The sequence below is a fragment of the Camarhynchus parvulus genome, chromosome 6 (genome assembly GCF_901933205.1).
Source record: "Camarhynchus parvulus chromosome 6, STF_HiC, whole genome shotgun sequence".
NCBI lineage: Eukaryota > Metazoa > Chordata > Aves > Passeriformes > Thraupidae > Camarhynchus > Camarhynchus parvulus.
Genome location: NC_044576.1, coordinates 31,233,514 through 31,253,791, shown reverse-complemented (window position 1 = coordinate 31,253,791; position 20,278 = coordinate 31,233,514). Strand labels below are relative to the sequence as shown.

Here is a 20,278-nt window from a genome sequence, read left to right as displayed (position 1 = left end):
CGTGACGTCAAACCACCGCCCATGTGACGTCAGAGCCAACGCCCCCTCCACCGCTCCCGCCGGCGCTCGCAGGTCTCGCGAGACTGCGGTGGGCGGGGCCGGGCCGGGCCGGACCGGGCCGGGGGGAGGCACAACAAACATGGCGGCGGCGGGAGGCGGGAGCGGCGCGGGGCGGCGGCGGTGAGTGCTGCCCGTCCTCCCTTTCCCGCTTCTTTCCTGCCCTTCCGTCTCTTTCCCTGTCCCTTTCCCTCCCTCCTTCTCCTTCCGGGGCCTCCCTGTGCCGTGATGGAGCCGGGCGGGGGGCAGCGCTTGAGGAGGGCCGCGCTGCCCCGCCGGGATCGGGGCCGGGTCAGCGGCGCAGCGCCGAGGCTGCTGCCTTGGTGTGGGGCTGAGGGACAGAGAAATCAGAGGAATCACAGAAATTACAGAATGGCAGAAATCACAGAGTTACAGAAATCGCAGGGTCACTGTAATCGCAGAATGGCAGAGTGGGTGAGGTTGGAAGGAATCGATCCGGGGCCACCTCCCTGCTCAGGCGGGGCCATCCCCGGACACACGCGCAGGTTCTGGGGTATCTGCGCTGAGGGAGACTCCGCACCCTCTCCGGGCAGCCTGTTCCAGCGCTGTCACCTCACAGTAAAGAAGTTTTTCCTCGTTGAGGTGGAACGTGGTGTGCACCAGTCCCTGCCCGTGGCTCTGGTGCCACTGCTGGTCCCCGGAGCTGCTGGGCCCTGCTGGGACACCCGGGGACAGCCAGGGACAGCCGGGGCCCTGCTCTGACACCCAGGGACACCCGGGGCTGAGCGCCCTCCCAGCTGGGGCTCCTCTCCAGGCTGAGCAGCCCCAGCTCCCTCAGCCTTTCCCGGGCACGGAGATGCTCCAGTCCCTTCAGCATCTTTGCTGCCCGTCACTGGATGCTGTCCAGGAGCTCCGTCCCTCCTGTCCCGCGGAGCCCGGGGCGGGACACGCGGGTTTCTGGGAGGTTTCCCGTGCCCGTGTCCCTCCCAAATCTGCCTCGGGCTGGAGGAGGAGGAGCGGGATCGAGCGGGGGCGTTCGGGGTTGGTGACAGGTCACGATGGCCGCCGACTCTGTGCTTCACTCCCCTCCCCACGGTCAAACTCCTTCAGAAGGACCGGGAGGGGCTTGGATGGAGTTTGGAATCCTTTCTGCTTTCATTTATTTGCTGTAGAAAAGATGGAACAGAGAACACTCCCCCTTTTTTCCCCGGCGTTCCTTAGAAGAAGGTGGGATGCATACATATGCTCACAGTAAATTTATTTTCTTACTGCACACGTGTCCTCATAGATACTTTATGCTCTTATAATTACTACAGGATTAGTTCTGACTGTGTGTGTGCAACTGCTGGGTGTACTCTATGAACTGCTTTCTTTAGCAGCATTATTTAGGCAGAATATTTCATCCTGGCTGTTCTTTGACAGCAAACTTAGCTGTGAACTCAGTGCTGTGACCCCTGTTCAGTCCAGCAGTTGTGCCTGGGTAGAAGATGAGTAACCAGTGCCCTGCTGCTGCTGGTGTGGAGCTGGAGGAGGTGTGGGTGTGTCAGCAGAGCTCGGGTAACACCTGGTGTGATCAGCCCATCCCTGGTGTGTGAAACACGAGCTGGGCTGCTCAGTTTCTGGTAATTAGAATTGCATTTTGTGCTTTGCAGGGGTGACACAGCAAGGATCAGATGTGTGTCATTCTCCCCTGAGAAGGAGAGCTGCTGGCTGTGTAGCTCTAAAAAATGCCACATAAAGTGACAGAAGTGTTTGAGCACACAGATGGGAGCTTTGGGTCATGTTCAAATTGTGGTGACTTCCCTACACTGGTGTAAAGAAAAGGATGAGTATTCTCATGATAAATCAATGAGGTAGAGAAAGGAAGTTTTATGTAGTTGATCCCTAACCTGTTTATGAAGTTTTATGTCATTTTCTTTCAAAATTAAATGTTTTTTAAAAGCAATCAGTGCAGTCAAGTAAGGCTGAGAGAACTGAGGGTTGTTCAGCCTGGAGTGGAGAAGGCTTTGAGGTGACCTAGTTGTGGCCTTCCAGTACATGAAAGGACACAAAAGAAAGATGGAGAGACGCTATTTACAAGAGCCTGGAGTGACAGGACAAGGGGCAATGGCTGTTAGATGGGATATTGGGAAGAAATTTCTCCCTGTGAGGGTGGGGATGCCCTGGCACAGGTGCCCAGAGCAGCTGGGGCTGCCCCTGGATCCCTGGCAGTGCCCAAGGCCAGGCTGGACAGGGCTGGGAGCACCTGGGACAGTGGGAGGTGTCCCTGCCATGGCAGGGGTGGCACTGGATGGGATTTAAGGTCCTTTCCAGTCCAAACATTTCTGTGATTCTCTGAAATAAGTTTTAGTGCCTTACCCAAAGGCACACACAGATTCTCCTCTGATAACACAAACCTTTGATGTTGTTTTGAGTGGTTTAATTTTAAATTGTTATTTCTTATTATAATTAACAGAAAGTTGGCCCGGTCAGGACTCTATGTTACACTGTCCTGTTTTTCTCATCATATCTTCAATATTAGAGATATCTTTAATATTATAATTCATATCCTGATGTCTTTGTTTTATTGCAGGAGACACCAACAAATGGAACACAAATTAACTTAAGCCTACAGGAGGCTGGTGACAGCTGGAAGAGGGTAGGTAGGTAGATACATAAAGATGTGTTCCAAACTAACTTGATGATGGTAATTCATGCTGGGAATTGAGCACACTCAGGTAAGATGGGAAAGAGCATCCTCATCTGGATGCTAAAAATGAACAAACATCTGTAAATAGCTTTGGATACACAGGAAAATATATTTAAATGTGGTCTGGAACTCAGGACTTGAGTTTCTGTAGGTAACCTAAGTACCTATTAAAAATAAGGAATATTCTTATTGAAATCGTAGCACTGTAAATTATTTCTGATTATAATCTGCAGAAATAATGTGGCAGACTTGGTGTTCTTCTTCCAAATGTATCCCAAGCTCTGTCTTCCCAAATTCATTGTGAGTTGGGACTCTATAGAGGTTTGTTGTTTACACTCCCCAAAACAAGCCTGACTACTGATTTTCTTAATCCAGTCCATTATTTTGCGCTGAAATGATAAAAATGTTTTAATCATTTCAGTGCAAAATAATGGATTGGATTAAGATTTTTACTCAGGATAGGAAAGTCAAATTTTGGGAGACCTGGGAAACAGGGCTTTGTCTAAGGCTTCTTTCCAGCTTTGCTGATCACCAGCATTCAATTGTTGTCCAACATTGCAGCTCCCATAACTGACTGACCCAAATCTGGGTTGTTTTGGAGCCAGGTGTTTATTGGAAAACAGAAGTCAGTCAGAAGTGTCCTTCAGGTGACATCCAGGAAGCAGAGGATGCAGTCTTTGAAGAACTTTTACTGGAAGTGTGATAGTTTTAATAAAATTTAGAGCAGCAGAGTTTCAGGGTCCTGTCTTTCAAACACAAATATTTTTCAGATTTCTTTCTTATAACTCATAGGAGTTGGGAAGAGTGATGGACTCACATTTCCTTTTTATTCCCTCTAGGAAAAGTGGAGAAGCTCTGCTCTGTGCTTTTTATCTGACGTGTTGAGGTACATTTTGGAGCATGTGTGCTACTTAGCAGGGAACTAAAATTCAGGTATGATCTATTATTTTTATTTTTTTTTAAAGGCAGGTTGATTTTTATTACTATGTGTTTTTTTTAAATTTAAAATTTTTATTTACTATTTTATTGTTATGTCATTTACCTGTTGCTGAAAGTGATTTCCCCATAGATTGTATTTGGTGATCTTTAATGAGTTAAACATTCAAAAACCAATATTCTTATGGTTGCAAATTTGCTCTTTGACTCACTGTAGTGGGTCTAATGCTGGCCAAATGCCCATACATGCACTAAAAATTATTTATTTACTCATTTCCTGCTGTGAGATATGGATTAGGAGGGGGAGGGCAAACCAGGCTCAAAACTTTAAATGGTATAAAGAAAATTTTATCAACAGAATTAAAATAAAAAATTATAAAATCAGAATAAACCTTCAGAACACTTCTCCTCCCCCCACACCCTCTTTTCTTTCCCACAGACAGCATAAAGAGACAAAACCTGGGACTTTCAGTCAGTTTGCCACCTCTAAAATAATCTTTCTTCAGTCCACCTAGGGAGAGGAGTCTCTTTTGCCATGCCATGGAGACTTCTCCACCAGAAGCAGTTCTCTTGTGGCTTCAGTGTCACAGCAAATCAGCTGCCAGGAAAGGAAAATCTGTTTGCTGTGTGAAGGTCCCTCCCATGAGTTACAGCTTTCCCAAAGTTGCTTTCATAGGCCATGTTAACTTATGGGGCACTATTTTAAGGATGAGCTGTTCTAGCATAAAAACAAAAATTCTCTTCTTTTATCTCTGGAACAGAGGTTTTTCTTCTTCTGTCCGTGGGGCAAAATTTCTCATCTCTCTCTGTTCAAACTTCTCGTTGGATTACAGCTTTTCAGCATCCACATGCTCCAGCACGAGTGTCCTTCTCTCAGGGGCTGCAGGTGAATGCTGCATCCCCCCATGCACTTCATGAGCTACAGGGAAAAAAACAAAGTCTGATAGATCAAAAATATATCTTCACCATAACCTCACAAAAGAATTTCAGCCCAAGACTAAGGCATCTCCTCAGTCCTCTCCCATCTAGAATTTGACTCCTTCTTTACTGCCCTCAGTGTCCATGTTGTTTTCTCTACGTGTCTGCACCCTTTCCTTTTCCTGACTCGGGGAGAATTAGAATGTTCATGTGCCAGGACAGTCCTGGCAGCACAGCCTGGTGGTGGCCAGGAAAATCCCAACCCAGCAGTGGCCATGAGAGCCCAGCCCAGCCAGGCCTGGCCTGGCCATGAGTGTAGCCATGATATTTTCTGAAAAATCCTTTTGCCAGGATTTTTGTCCTGAGAAGCTGAGAGGCCTCAGGAACAAAATGTAAACAATGATTATCTGCTGCTGTGGAATGCAACAGGTGCATCTTTGATTGGTCTCATGTGGTTGTTTCTAATTAATGGCCAATCACAGTCCAGCTGTCTCGGACTCTCTGGTCAAGATTTTATTATCATTCCTTTCTATTGCTTGCTAGCCTTCAGATGAAATCCTTACTTCTTTTAGTATAGTATAGTATATAATTTTCTTTTAATATAATATATATCATAAAATAATAAATCAGCCTGAAGGAAGTCAAGATTCTCATCTCTTCCCTCGTCCTGGGACCCCTGTGAACATCACCACACATGAGAGCCTGGTCTGGCCCAGCCAGCGACCTCTTCAGAGGCCGTAAGCCGAGTCCTCACGGCCAAGCCCATCCTTCAGTGTGTTCTCATAGAGGCGTATTCAGCTCTTCTAAGTGGTTTAAATGGGTGACACTCTTCCAAACTAGCCTGCTGATTGGTTAACTGGATGTCAATCTTCAAATCTAACCAGCTGATTGGCTCTTCAAGCTAGGCAGCTCATTGGCTCCGCCAGGTTCCTCACAGGGAACCACCCCCTCAACTGAAAACCAGACTTTGTTAAACCACGACACTCAAACTGTGTGATAAAAGTAATTATTCACTTAAAATCCAACCCAAAACCAGAACTTGTTACTATGAATGCAACCAAATTCAATGACACTTGTGTTCTGAAAACATTTTCCCTTCTAGGCACGAGAGGTTGTAAATGAAAGAGTCAGTATGGGGGAAAAGAAGGCAGAACCGTTGGATTTTGTGAAAGATTTTCAGGAATATCTGACCCAGCAGACCCACCATGTCAATATGATTTCTGGATCAGTTACTGGTGACAAGGAAGTAGAGACTCTCCAGGGAGGTGAGCTGTACCATAATTTTTTTTCCAGTACCATGAATTTGATTTTTTTGAGAGTGATTTCAGTGTTCACAGTCCAGGTAATGCTGCTGTATGGAAGCATTTCTGATAGTCATTTTCATGTCACAAAGAATGTGTATGTACCTTTGTTTTAATCAGGGCATATTTTTATAATTCTCTATATTTAAAGACCAAGGGCAGAGAGAAGCAAAAGCTATTTGGCATTTGCTCACAGTGTGACAGATGGCATCCCACAGATTGTTCATTAAAATCTGTGTTGCATCATTCACAGCTGGGACAGAAGGTGATCAGAATGGTCTGGATCATCCTTCTGTTGAAGTTTCACTGGATGAAAACTCAGGAATGTTGGTGGATGGCTTTGAAAGGACTTTTGATGGGAAGTTAAAGTGTCGATACTGTAACTATGCCAGCAAAGGAACAGCACGGCTCATCGAGCACATCAGGATTCACACAGGTATGGGATCTTGTCTCTGCCTGCCTGGGAGGCCTTGGGGATTTACTCAGCATTGGGATTTCCATGTCAGCAGTTGGCAAATTCATCATGCTCATCAGTCACATGACAGGGATTTAGAAATTGAGCTGGCACTCGACATAGGAAGAGTAAGATGATCTTTGATTTCAGCTCCTGAACACACATCAGATCCTTTAGGCACTTCTGACATTGCAGACCTGGGTCTGTAACTCCTAGAGGATCAGTCTCAAGGGAAAATCAGAAGTCCTGAAGTGCTGCCTTACAAAAGTGTTGGCTGGCCTGTTATTCTGTTACTCACATTAACTTTTTAAAAAATCCTCAGAAAACTTTGTATCTATAAATTTCATTTGATAGAAGAACAAAGTTCTGCATGTGCAAAAGAGATGATGGTCTCCCTGATCATCTTAGAGTTCTTAAGAGAATTCTTAACAATAACTGGGTATTGGTGGGTTTTTATAGTCTATTTTTGTAAAGGAGTGCCATGTACCTATTTAAACTGCAAATTCCTACTGACATTTATTATTATAAGTAACTATATGGGAATAAAGTTTAGCATGAAAGCTTCAATGTAAATTGAAGGGAACTAAAAATATCTTCTAGTTTTTCTGTGCTGACGAGAAAAGTGACAAATGTACATGTTCCTACACAGAGATTTATAGGGCCTTTTCTTCCTCTGTTGTTCAGCCATGAAAATATTCCTGTTCTGCACAACATTCTAGATATGGAAGTACAAAGCATAGTAATAAAGTTATTGGTAGAATATTCAAATGTGAGGACATACCATCAAATTAGTGACTGGTATCAGTAGTGAACAGAAAAATTATCAACTGTGGCTTGTTAAAGAGCATTTGCCACTGTTGGATGTATAAACCTGAAAAGCAAAACTCTCATAATTGTTAAAATATCCTAAATTGTTCTGAAAGCTCCAACTTCATGGCAAATGGGAGAAAACAAAAAAATAGGTGCTTGTGAACTCAGTCAAGTGTATCACACCAATACAGATGAGTTCAGGGTGTTAAGCAGATCAGAAAAAAAAAAAAGTGTCCTGCAAAGAATGAAAGTTTTTACAGGTTTCCAGCCTGGTGTGGACTATCCCAAAACTTCCAAGTGTCTGTTTTCAGTGGTCTTGGGTAGGTGGCACTTTGGGACTCACCTGTTGTAACTGGGATGTGATTGTAGCTCTCCTCAGGTACAGTTAGTCAGATTCTCCCTTTGCTGGGAGCCATTCCTTCCACACAGGAGCTCCCTGGGTGGATTTTGGGAAAGATGGGGCTCCTTCACTGGCCCTGCAGTGTTGGGTTGTTTCAACAGGGCATTATGGGGTAGGAAATGGCAACCAGCCAGAAATCAGAGTTCTGAGTTTCAGATTCTGAAGGACCTGGTGAATTCTTCTCTTGTGTCTTCCAGAACAAGAAAAGAGTTACTTTGGTTTGGTTTTCCTGGTTTGGTTTGTTTTTTCACTCAAGGGAAGAAGATCCAAGGCCTGGGTGTTCCAAGCCCTTGGAAGGCTGGCAGAGGGCCAGGAGATGCTGCTTGTGCTGTGAAGGCTCAGATGAGTCAGCACTAAAGTAGGGAAGTGGCAGCTGACTCACAGCCTCAGAGCAGTGTAAATAAACAGGTACAGCATCCTGGACATCTGCCAAAGGAATTGTGACCCAGGCATGATCATGCAACCATCATGATTATCATTATTAAGTGCAGCCTACTGCAGGATTGTCTTTATGCTGAGTCTGAGAGCAGATAATGACTAGTTCACCAGCTGTATTGTGCTACATGTGATACAAAACTTTTATCTCTGCGTAACCACTTTAGAATGAAATCAGATTGACAAACTCCCTGCATTCACACAGAATTTGCCAATCTTCTCATACCATTTTATGAAGTCTCCAGATCTTTACTCATCCTTGTGTGTATATATATGAGTACAGAGAGATGCTCATGGAGGAATCATGGTTTTGCTTGGTGCAAAGAAGGTACCTAGAGGTAGCACAAAAATTGATTTCCTTCCTCTTAGAGAGCCAGTCACGTAGGGGGAATAAAAGAAATCTATTTGGTATCCCAGACTCTGATTCCAAACTGTGGAATGCTCATCAGTCACATGACAGGGATTTAGAAATTGAGCTGGCACTCGACATAGGAAGAGTAAGATGATCTTTTATTTCAGCACTTGAACACACATCAGATGCTTTAGGCACTTCTGACATTGCAGACCTGGATCTGTAACTCCTAGAGGATCAGTCTATCAAGGGAAAATCAGAAGTCCTGAAGTGCTGCCTTACAAAAGTGTTAGCTGGCCTGTTATTCTGTTACTCACATTAACTTTTTAAAAAATCCTCAGAAAACTTTGTATCTATAAATTTCATTTGATAGAAGAACAAAGTTCTGCATGTGCAAAAGAGATGATGGTCTCCCTGATCATCATCCCATCTCCCATCTGGGAAGAGCACACAGCTCTCCAGGGAATGCCTGGCTTTTGTATTCTGTTACAACTCTAGCCACAGGATCCTTTTTCAAAGCTCAGTCCTTGAGTGGCTGCCTGTGTGCATTGGTTATTTAGGGTGGTAATTCCAGGATGTTTAGGTGTAGGGATGTTTGGAAGGTCCCAGAAGGATACCCTCCCTCAGAGTTCTCATGAAGAACGTGACATTTTGGTGGTACAGACATTCCTGTGTTGCCCTGTGCCCTCCATGGGTGAGGGAGAGCTGGGACCCAGGGCACCACGCAAACATCACTGCACTGAGTCCTTGGTGTTGTTGCTGCAGTTCTCAGGCAGGTTTGTGTGTTACTCTGATTCCACTCAGGATTTTTCTGTGTGTTGATGATCCCTGGGTGAGGCAGAGCTGTCCCAGTGCTCTCCACTCTCCCAGGATGCCCTGCTGAGCTTGATGCTGGCTGTGACTGAAGTTGGACAAGCAGCTCGCAATGAGCTGCACACAAAGCCTTTTCCAGGTGCTCTGAGGTGCTGTGGGCTAACCTGTTCTGATTTTCCAGGGGAGAAGCCACACAGGTGCCACCTGTGTCCCTTTGCCTCGGCCTACGAGCGTCACCTGGAGGCTCACATGCGGTCCCACACCGGGGAGAAGCCCTACAAGTGCGAGCTGTGCTCCTTCCGCTGCAGCGACCGCAGCAACCTGTCCCACCACCGCCGGCGCAAGCACAAGATGGTGCCCATCAAGGGCACCAGGTCTTCCCTGAGCAGCAAGAAGATGTGGGGGGTTCTGCAGAAGAAGACCAGCAATTTGGGCTACAGCAGAAGAGCATTAATTAATCTGAGTCCGCCTTCCATGGTGGTGCAGAAACCAGACTACCTTAATGATTTCACCCACGAGATCCCCAATATCCAGACTGAGGCGTACGAGAGCATGGCAAAAACCACTCCGAGTGGTGGCTTGCCAAGAGATCCACAGGACCTCATGGTGGATAATCCTTTAAACCAGCTCTCCACATTAGCAGGACAGTTGTCCAGTTTGCCACCCGAAAACCAAAATCCAGCCTCTCCTGACGTCGTTTCCTGTCAAGATGAAAAGCCTTTCATGATACAGCAGCCTGCTGCACCTGCAGTAGTTTCAGCTGTGTCAGCAAATATTCCTCAGAATTCCTCTCCAACCAGCCCTGACTCCCGGCCCGCACACAATCAGAGGAACTATAGTCCCGTGGCAGGGCCCAGCAGCGACCGCAGTGCCCACACCAGTACTCCCAGTATCAGCAACAGCCAGCCCAGTACTCCAGCTCCAACCCTGCCAGTGCAGGACCCTCAGCTCCTGCACCACTGCCCACACTGTGACATGTACTTTGCAGACAATATCCTTTACACCATCCACATGGGATGCCATGGATTTGAAAATCCTTTCCAGTGTAACATTTGTGGGTGTAAGTGTAAAAACAAGTACGACTTCGCTTGCCACTTTGCAAGAGGCCAACATAATCAACATTGACTGAGAACATGCTTTTGTTTAGTTTTTTAACATATTACAGTCTATTTTTCATACTTGCTGATGGAAAGCTTGCACATTCCCATAAGGAATCTTCACATTAATCAATTCGACAAAGGAGGCAAATTGATTTCCATGTTCTTATAAAACTTGCCAGGGAAATTTTGTATCAGATTCAGTTGCTGTTTTATATGTAGCCTTTCAAAAAAAGCCAAGAGTGCTGTAAGGGTTGGAATGCATTTACATGCTGTGGTTGCTAAATTTAAGTTGCTTGCACTTAATCCCAATAAACATTCTGCAAGTGGAGAAGCAGAGCGTGTGTCCTGAAACATAGGAGGTAATTCCCAGATTGTTTACTAGGCAAGACAAGATATATTATCCATAAAATATGAAAGGTCAATGCAATGACACATCATGTAGAGACAGGACAAGGAGGAATGGCTTCATGGTGCCAGAGGGCAGGGATGGATGGGATATTGGGAAGGAATTCCTCCCTGTGAGGGTGGCAGGCCCTGGCACAGGTGCCCAGAGCAGCTGGGGCTGCCCCTGGATCCCTGGAAGTGCCCAAGGCCAGGCTGGACACTGGGGCTTGGAGCACCCTGGGACAGTGGAAGGTGTCCCTCCCTTCCAACCCCAACCATTCTTTGACTTTGGAGAAATCCTTAAAAACCTGGCTACTCAAACAAACAGAAGCAAATTTCACATACAAAATCACTTTGATGTAAAAGTTGCTTTAATCCAATGAAGGTTAATAATAAGTTTTCTTTAGTATAGTCTAAACTCTTCATGCTAGGACTTAAACACTAATTTAACTATTAGCACAAAAGTAGAAGATAACAGGTTATTGTGAATAAAACTATGGTAGGAAAAAAAAAGAGCTAAAAGCCTGTCATTCATGAGTTATAAAACCAAAAAAGAAAGATACCTTATTTTACCTACACTCTATAAAATTTTCCATGTCATTGTTTTTTCAGAGGAGGCAATTTTTAGAGAGATAATGAAGAGCCTGTAGAACTAATATATATTCTGTGAGATTTCTAACTGCCTTAAACTGAGTTGTACAGATACTTAAAATTTGCACAATTAGACTTCTGTCCTGCTGATAGAAGTTCTGATAGAAACAAACAAGAAGTTTACAAATCAAACTCCTTTGTTCAGTTTTATGTTGGGCCAGGCTACAACTGAGAGGTTGCCTGTATTTTTGAGAGCTGTATAATCCAGTTTATTGTAAATTTCAGCTGACTTGGAGGCCTGGTTTGTCCCCTCTCCCAGGTTTGATGTCCTTTGGGTGTGCTGGGAATAAGGGGAAGCACCTCTGGCTTTTTCTGGGCTCCGTATAGGATGCAAAGGAAAACTGACTGACTACACTGAAGTTGTTTTTAGGAATTCTGGATGGCAAATGATAACTGAAGTTGTTTATTTTGTTTCATAGTGTACACTCATCTTTAGAAGCCCTCAGGCTAAAGGAACAGGCACTTTAACATAAACCTGAGTAAAACATCTAATTAAAATGAATAATAACTTTATGTGCTAGATAAGAATTCGAGACATTAAAAATAAAGGAAGAATTGTTACTTTTCCCATATTTAGACATGCACTTTTACCTTGGTTTGTCCTACTTGAGACAAATTAAAGCTTCCCTTATATATTTCCCTTTTCCTATCAGCAAAGCATGTTTTGTTAAAAGCAGGGAGATTTTATTAATGTTCCACAAGTCAGAGGTTGGAATCTCAATAGGAAATGTTTGGCTTATTCAAATTTATATTTTTATGCTAAAACTTCCTGAAACTAATGGAAAAACCTACAGTGATCAGGGTGAGATCAATGCAGGAAAACCACCTGTGTAAGAATTTTAGCTGTAGAAGTAATTTTGACTTTAATTAAATAGAAATTTGGATACCAGATGTGTTTCTGTCTACCTGACTGACCTACTGTTGAATTTCTGTTCTTGAGGAACTGAGTTCTTTCTTGGCTGTGCAGTCTTGAAGTATTGAGGTCAGAAATCTGCCACTGGAGTGGTTCCAGTGTAGTGAAGATGAACAATAACACTGTCACTCCTAAAAATTGTTTTGTTTTCAGGCCTGGTTCAGAATTGGTTTTGCTGGATTTTTAAGACAGAATGTGAATTGCATTTTTCTTCGGGACACTCTGTAATTCCAAAATATTTCATTGTTGCTTTATACTTTTTAGATTTGTTTTATAAGTAAATCTGCAAGTCTGTGTGTGTAGACATGGTTTATTTTAAGGAGTAAAAGCTGACTGAACTGGAATCCAGTTAGAAGTTACTGCTCCTGGGCAGGTTTTGGAATCAAAATTTTTTCCAGTCAAAGAGGGCAGAAATGGTGGCTCTCTTTGGATCACACATTGAACAATTCTACAATTTAAATTTGGCTGAAATGTAGTGTTAAGAGAAGACTGGAAGACTTACAATTATTAATTTATGGAAGTGGTTTCCCTTGCCTTTTTGCTAGATGATGCACTCTCCTATTCCTAAGCTTTGGCATTCCCAAGGGAACTTGTGGAATGCTGGAGCTCCAGGGAGCACCTTTCAGTGCTGAGTGATCACAGCAGCCAAGTGCTCCTTGCCTTGTGGGTTTTTCCTTGCTGGTATCCTAGGCAGAGTCATTTCCATGGGCACAGATGTGGTTTCTGACATCTGGGGCTTCTGCTGGCCATGCTCACATTGTTAAAAGCTTCTCTTTGTCTCTTGGTGATTTAGAGAAATGACTCCTGAGCCACAATGGCCTTGGGCAGAACTCAGGGTAGGTCACTAATGGAGGAGTTGGGAGCAGGAGGAAGCCTGCAGGATCTCATGGAAAAGGGGGCCTTGTTTAGGAGGGGATCCCACTGTGGGGAATGGATGTTCTTAACAACAGAACTCAGTGTGAAAAGATCTGTCCCCAAGCCTTGCAAATCAGTGTTTGGAAGGATTTTCCTGCTGCTGCCTGGACACCATTAGTTCAGTCTGGAGTAGATTAGTTGGGACATCTCTGAACAGTTGAGGAATGAAAAAACTCTTTTCCCTGTTTCCTTGGGCAAACTCCTCATTGCAGGGGGGTTCTTGGGCAGCAGCAGCAGCAGCTTTGGTGCTCATCCCTCGGCTCTGCCCCCAGAGCCCTGGGCTGGATCCCTGTGTCCTTCCCAGGATGGGATTGTTCCTGTTCCATGATCACTCTGTGTGTTCAGTTTGCCAAACACTGCCCTGCCATCATTGTCCCCTCCTGTCAACTGAGCAGCTTTGGAAGCTGTATTCTCCTATTTTTCATAATTTATACATACTATTGACTATAATTTAAAAACCAGAGCTGGTACTGGCAAATTCTTTCCAAGTGTGATCCCTTACACAGAGTCAGTGAGGGAGACTTGTCCAGGATTCTGGGATTGAGTCCTTTGTTAAAAGAACTTTTCATTTTGAGTCCTCCATGTGCTACACTGCACTCACTTGTTTTGGTGTTTTTTTTAAAAAAAACACAAATCCTCACATTATAAGGTAATGGGTGATTAGCATTTTAACTGTTATTAATGGAGGTTTGGAAAGGAGATGGAATTTTTCCATAGTTCTCTAGTTGCAAAACATGAACTTTGTGGGGGTTTTGTTTTTATTGTCACAGATTATTTCATAGCTTTGTGTACATTTTTAACATGCACTATTTATAGCACTCTTAATACACACTCACTGTTTTGAGACTGAATATTCCAATGAACATTTGAATATTTGACCATTTTCATTATCTCAGTTAATATTCAACTGTGCAGGAGGTAATAGGAAAAATATTTGTTTTTTCACAGACACGTGTTTAGATGAAGAGGATTTAGACATAAAATGTTGATTGGCTTTTTAATATAAAATTCAGTACTGGGACACCTTCCAGCAGTGTTTTCCAGCCAAATAATCTGTTAATGTTTGTTTTGTTCCAGAATGTTTTGGGGGTTTGCTTTTTGTTTCTTTTTGACAAAGGGAATGTAATTTAAAAATCTTCACTGGCAAGTTTTCTATTAATTTTAAGGTTCTTTGAAAATCTACAGCAAATGATGTTCTGCTGCAGGATGTCTCTCTCCTGCTAAAGCATTTTTCATTGAGCAATCTTTGTGTATGTGCTTCTAAGTACCTACTTTGTTAATAATATGTATTTCAGTGTAAAGAGCAGATTTTATGCAAAAAGGAAAGCTGTTAGAGTTGTAAAATAAATTTTAATGTTAGTGAACATTTCTGAGACGACAAGGTTAATTCTGAAATAACTCTATCTCGTGTAGTTCATGTTGTGAAGCTTTGCTTTTGTAAGATATGAATAAAATAACACTTTCTAATTAGGTCCCATGTCAATTTTTAATTGCATATCCTTCCATGGGTGGAGCTGGTGATTTCCCAGGTGCTCCTCCTGGGTTAACTCTTTCTGATTCTGTGAAATTTAAATCTCAGGATGGTTTGCTCTTGGCGTGATCTCCACAGCCAAGAACAGCTTGGTTAGACTTGATTGAAGTGTTTCTCTTCCATATCATGGGGAGAGGAGGCACAGGGGCTCCGGAGAAGGGAGCTGCACCTCAGATCTCTCAGCAGCAGTGCTCAGAGTCCTGCATTTGAAACACTTGGGACTCCTAAACACCCAACATTCTGTATGTTATTATTTTAAAATATATTTATTTACTACCTTGCTTGCCTCCTGTTGGAATGAAGAAAGAACACTTGTAGCAGGGTCATAGTATTGGGTTTTCAAAGTCTTTCCTTGCCTCAAGTCTTCCAAAAATTCTGCTTTCAGTTTGTTGAGTTCTTCTGCCAGGCTCTTCATCTCGCTCGGGAGAACATTTTTACCTAAAAGAACATTGAAGCTGAACTTTTAACTTCATGCTTACAGAAAAAATCACAGAACCACAGAATACCCTGAGTTGGAAGGGACACAGAGGGATCATTGAGTGCAGCTCCTGTTCCTGCAGAGGCTCCCCAACAACCCCACCCTGGCAGTGCTGCCCAAACTCCTGGAGCTCTGGCAGCTTCAGGGCTGTGCTCATTCCCTGGGGAGCATGGGCAGTGCCAGCACCTCTGGGGAAGAACCTTTCCCTAAAATCCAACCTAATCCCCCCTGACAACACTCCAGGGAGAAGCCTGAACCCAGGCACAGAGCTGAGCTTTGCAGTTAAGGACACCCAGCTGCTCCTCATACAAATCTTAGGAGCAAACCAGTGCAGGCTGCAAAGCCCCTGTCCTTATTGCCACATGTCCCAAAACATTAAAATCCTCTAAAATGCTGCTCTGTACTAAATGGCTTTATTAAAGCTGTAATTAATACAGTTAATAAACATGATACTGGTTTTTAAACCTACAAACTTCTACAAACAACCCTGAGCAGAGCTGTGAAGGTGTTGCCTCAGGCACAGCTGCTGGGACAGGATCCTGACCAGTTTATCCCAAGGGAATTTCAGGGGTTGTTTCCCATTGCCAGCTGGAGCTGGGATGGGTGGGAAGGGCAGAAGGGGTACCTTTGGCATCCTGCATGGCCTCAGAGATGGCTCTCCTGCACGCCTGGTCAGCCTGATGGACAGCACTGACTGCACAGATGGCTCGAGCTGCCTCCTGGCCATGGCCACCAGCAAGGAAGAAAACAAGCAAACATTTTGAATTTACTTGGCTTCTGAAGTGCTGTTTGAGAACAAAACATTAGCAGCACCTCAGGCTGGCACCACTGTCCCAGAGTGCTCCAAGCCCCAGTGTCCAACCTGGCCTAAATTAGTGTTTAAGTCCTAGCATGAAGAGTTTAGACTATACTAAACAAAAACTTATTATTAACCTTCATCAGATTAAAGCAACTTCTACATCAAATTGAATTTGTATGTGAAAATTGCTTCTGTTTGTTTGAGTAGCCAGGTTTTTAAGGATTTCTCCAAAGTCAAAGAATGGCTGAGACTGGAAGGGACCTTAAAGGAGGGACACCTTCCACTGTCCCAGGTGCTCCCAGCCCTGTCCAGCCTGGCCTTGGGCACTGCCAGGGATCCAGGGGCAGCCCCAGCTGCTCTGGGCACCTGTACCAGGGCTGCCCACCCTGCCAGGGAACAATTCCAAAGCTGTGCCCTCAAGCCCAGCAGTGCTACCTTCTGCTCTGTGTCCTCCTCATTTGGCCTCTCTGGATTTTCCAAAGCAGTGGCCAGCAAGTTCATGATCTGCTCACTAAGAAAACAAACAGAATAAACCATGGCAATCACACAGATCTACTTCTTTTCTAATGATGCCACAGGAAAAAAAATGAAAAGCAAGATTTCAGTTAAATTTTTAAGGCAATCAGTGAAATAATCTGAAATGAAAAACAATTACTACTCAAATTATTACAAATCAACCTTATAATTTCAGACAACTTGCACAGATTTTCAGTAACAGGGTAGGAATGCTGTGAGTTTTGAGGTTAACTCTGCAGAGGATGGTGGCTGTGAGCTCCCAACAAACCTGGATTCTTTGTAACTGCCAAAAATCACCACTGGTGATACTTTTTACACATTGTGTAGATACAATAAGAAGCTTCTACCACTGAAGATAGCACTTAGGGAAAACTCTGGGATCAATCAGTAACATACTCATCCTCTGAGATGCCGTCAGAACTGCTCAGAATGAGGCTGTGCTGCTCCCAGGTGTTTTTCCTGGGATCTGGCATTTCCATTTTCCTTGCCATTAATTGTATGGTCTGCTCAGGCACAGGATCACTCCTGAGGCGGTTCCTCTGCAGGCAGCATTCCACTGGACACTCCAAAAATAACTGGCAGAAGCCCAAGGAATCTAAAAAGAACAGAACAGAACAATTTTATCTTTAAGCAGTTCAAGTAACAACTTCTGAGAGCAGCACGGAGGAGAAAGGCTCTACATGAATGAGGAGCTTCTGCTCTGCTTCTGAGCCTGACACGAACACAAATCTGGACAGGGAACAGAATTTTACCTCCAGGCTGCACAGGAAATGTCTGAGGTCAGCACACAGAACCATGGAATAGTAAAGTCATCTCATTGCATCCCTGGCATGGGCAGGGACACCTCCCAGTGTCCCAGGCTGCTCCCAGCCCCAATGTCCAGCCTGGCCTTGGGCACTGCCAGGGATCCAGGGGCAGCCACAGCTGCTCTGGGCACCTGTGCCAGGGCTCAGCACCCTCACAGGGAACAATTCCGTCCCAAAATCCCATCCAACCCTGCCCTCTGTCCCTGGGAAGCCATTTCCTTTGCCCTGTCATTCCATGCCCTTGTCCAAAGTCCCTCTCCAGCACTCTTGGAGCCTCCTTATGTACTGCGAGGTGCTTTAAGGCCGCTCTAGAAAGAGTTTTACACGATCTACCAATTTATAATAAGGCAGTAACAAAGTTACATTGCTTGCTACTCTATTACAGGTACTCAGCAATCAGAACAACCCACGCCCCGGGAGAGCACGTGAAAGAAGGCGCTGAATTTCCCACAAACATCCTCATGCCGAAGATCAGGGAATAAATAATTACATTTGCGGGCCAGCTGGTACACCTCGTAGCGCATGCTCTGGTAATAGAAGTTGTCATCCAGCAGGAGAACGAGAGGCCGGGAGGCGGCTCCGGGGTCCCCGTCGGGGGCGGGCAGCAGCCCCTCCCGGCGGCAGCAGCGCAGGAAGCGCGGCCAGCCCGGCTGCGCGGGGCCGGGCAGCGGCGCCCCGGTGAGCAGCGCCCGCAGGAGCCCCTCCAGGCACTGCAGCAGCTCGCGGCGGCTCTGCTTCCAGCCGGGCAGCTGTGGGGAGAGGAAGGCGAGAGATCACGGCCTCCATCGCCGCCGCCGAGCGCTCCCGGCCCCGCGCCCGCAGTGAGGGGACCCGGCCCGGCCAGGCCGCGTCCCGTTGCCTGGCAACCGCGGTCGCACGCGATGACGTAACACCGGCGCGCCGCACTGACCGATGGGGACGGGCTGGTGCGGAAGGCCTCGGGCGGGATGAGCTCGTCGTAGGCGAGCAGCGCGCAGGCCCAGCCCGGCCACTGCGGCAGGCGGCGGCTCAGGGCGCGGCCCAGCGTGGACTTGCCGGCCGCGGGCAGCCCGCACAGCAGGCATAGCCCCACCCGGGCGCCGCCGCCGCTCTCCCGGTGCTGCCGCTGCTGCTCCGCCGCCAGCGCGGCCGGTGCCGCTGCTTCCGCCGGCTTTGTGCGCATGCGCCGGGCCCCCGCCGCGGGGCGCCCCCTGGCGGGCTCGGTGCGAACGACAGAGCCACGAGCGGCCCCTTGAACCGGCTCTGGTCCGACCCATCCGTAACCCGGCTCTGGTCCGACCCATCCTTAACCCGGCTCTGGTCCGACCCATCCTTAACCCGGCTCTGGTCCGACCCATCCTTAACCCGGCTCTGGTTCGACCCATCTGTAACCCGGCTCTGGTCCGACCCATCCGTAACCCGGCTCTGGTCCGACCCATCCTTAACCCGGCTCTGGTCCGACCCATCCGTAACCCGGCTCTGGTTTGACTCAGTCTTTAACCCGGCTCTGGTTTGACCCGGTTCTGGTTTTACCCATTTTTTTACCCTTTTGTGGTTTTACCCATTTTTTACCCAGTTCTGGGTTTTACCCATTTTTATCCAGTTCTGGTTTTACCCATTTTTTACTCGGTTCTGCTTTTACCCATTTTTTACCCAATTCTGCTTTTACCCATTTTTACCCTGTTCTGGTTTTTACCCATCTTTTACTCAGCTCTGCTTTTATCCATTTTTTTACCGGGTTCTGGTTTTTACCCATTTTTTACCTGGTTCTGGTTTAACCCATTTTTTACCCAATTCTGATTTTACCTATTTTTACCCAGTTCTGCTTTTACCCATTTTTCAACCCTGTTCTGGTTTTTACCCATTTTTTACCCAATTCTGCTTTTACCCTTTTTTTATCCAATTCTGCTTTTATCCATTTTTTACCCAGTTCTGGTTTTAGCCATTTTTTACCTGGTTCTGGTTTGACCCATTTTTAATCCATTTCTAGTTTTTATCCAGTTCTGCTTTTCCCCATTTTTTACCCAACTCTGGTATCACAATAAGCACGAGAATTCTCTTTAGCTCCCCCTGGAGTATCAAAGGCTGAGCCATCCCCCCGTGCCCCGCGGTGCCTTTTGTGGTGACCACAAAACAAAGATACAGCCACGTGTGCTGCCCCTGAGGATTTATTTTAAATTGTAATGTAATAAATAAAATCAGTGTCATATTATACTTGAGGTCCAAATGACAGGGATATTTAATAAGAACGGTTTGAGATTCTGAGGGGTTGAGGAAGAGGACACTTTGGAAGACACAGACTTTTTGCCAGCAATCCCTTTTGGGTTCTTTTTTTCCAACTCTTCAGTGATGTGGCCATCTGAGGGGTTGGAAATATTCTCTCGGTGAGGCAATCCTGTAATTTATTCACTGTTTTTCTCAGTTTGCACTCTGAAATTTGCATGAGCACAGCCAGGGTGTGCTGCAGTCCCCAGGGAAGGTGGATGCACACCCACAGCTCTGTTCTTGGCAGCAAGGTGCTCTCTGCACTGCAGCTGGTGGAGACTTTCCCTGGATTTCCTGCATCCATCTCCTACAGAGACATTTGATGGAGCCTATTTGGAAATCTATATCCCTCCATACATCCTCTTTGAAATCAGTGCTGGTTTCTAACTGTGTCATGACAAAAGTTAATCTGTTGCTTTTGTGGTGGAATCAATTTCTAGGAAAAATGCCAAGCTGCCACCCCCAGTAAACCCTGTGGAGCTGCAGAGGTATTCCCAATATCCCACATTTTCTGTAACAACATGGATGGGTTCTTTCACGCTCAGGACACGACCTACAGAGTTTCTGGTGTCCCCAAGTGAGGTTACTTTTATAAATTACCTAAAATGGAAGCTGACCTGCCTGGTGGGGTGTGAGAGGTGGGCTCTGGGCAGATGGAACTCCAGGAGTTCTGCAGCCACAATTCCAATTGGACTTGCTACCAACAGGGTGTCAGGTTGTGTTCTGACTCAGGCAGTGTTGTTTAGTTCACTGCATTGTTTATTTTATCTTTTCATTTTCTTCCCTAATAAAGAACTGTTATTCCTGCTCTCATA

At 45.6% G+C, this 20,278-nt stretch overlaps 2 protein-coding genes across 3 annotated transcripts; one reads left to right on the top strand and one right to left on the bottom strand.

The window, feature by feature from the left end:
* Positions 1-148: 148 nt before the first annotated feature.
* IKZF5 (IKAROS family zinc finger 5) lies at positions 149-10,554 on the top strand. 2 transcript variants are annotated; one of them, XM_030951512.1, is made up of 6 exons: positions 149-180; positions 2,591-2,656; positions 3,547-3,640; positions 5,664-5,826; positions 6,116-6,298; positions 9,308-10,554. In XM_030951512.1, exons 4-6 carry the CDS (start codon positions 5,694-5,696, stop codon positions 10,249-10,251), a joined length of 1,260 nt encoding a protein of 419 aa, XP_030807372.1. In that variant the 5' UTR covers positions 149-180; positions 2,591-2,656; positions 3,547-3,640; positions 5,664-5,693; the 3' UTR covers positions 10,252-10,554. The 2 variants fall into 2 exon arrangements, with proteins under 2 accessions (XP_030807372.1, XP_030807371.1); XM_030951511.1 differs by having other exon boundaries at positions 166-180; positions 2,591-2,660.
* Positions 10,555-13,829: 3,275 nt separating this feature from the next.
* On the bottom strand, positions 13,830-18,381 carry PSTK (phosphoseryl-tRNA kinase). Its single transcript, XM_030951513.1, has 6 exons — positions 18,130-18,381; positions 17,710-17,968; positions 16,810-17,008; positions 16,333-16,408; positions 15,724-15,817; positions 13,830-15,058 (listed from the first exon to the last, which is right to left on the bottom strand). Exons 1-6 carry the CDS (start codon positions 18,379-18,381, stop codon positions 14,871-14,873), a joined length of 1,068 nt encoding a protein of 355 aa, XP_030807373.1. The 3' UTR covers positions 13,830-14,870.
* Between the last annotated feature and the right edge of the window lie 1,897 nt (positions 18,382-20,278).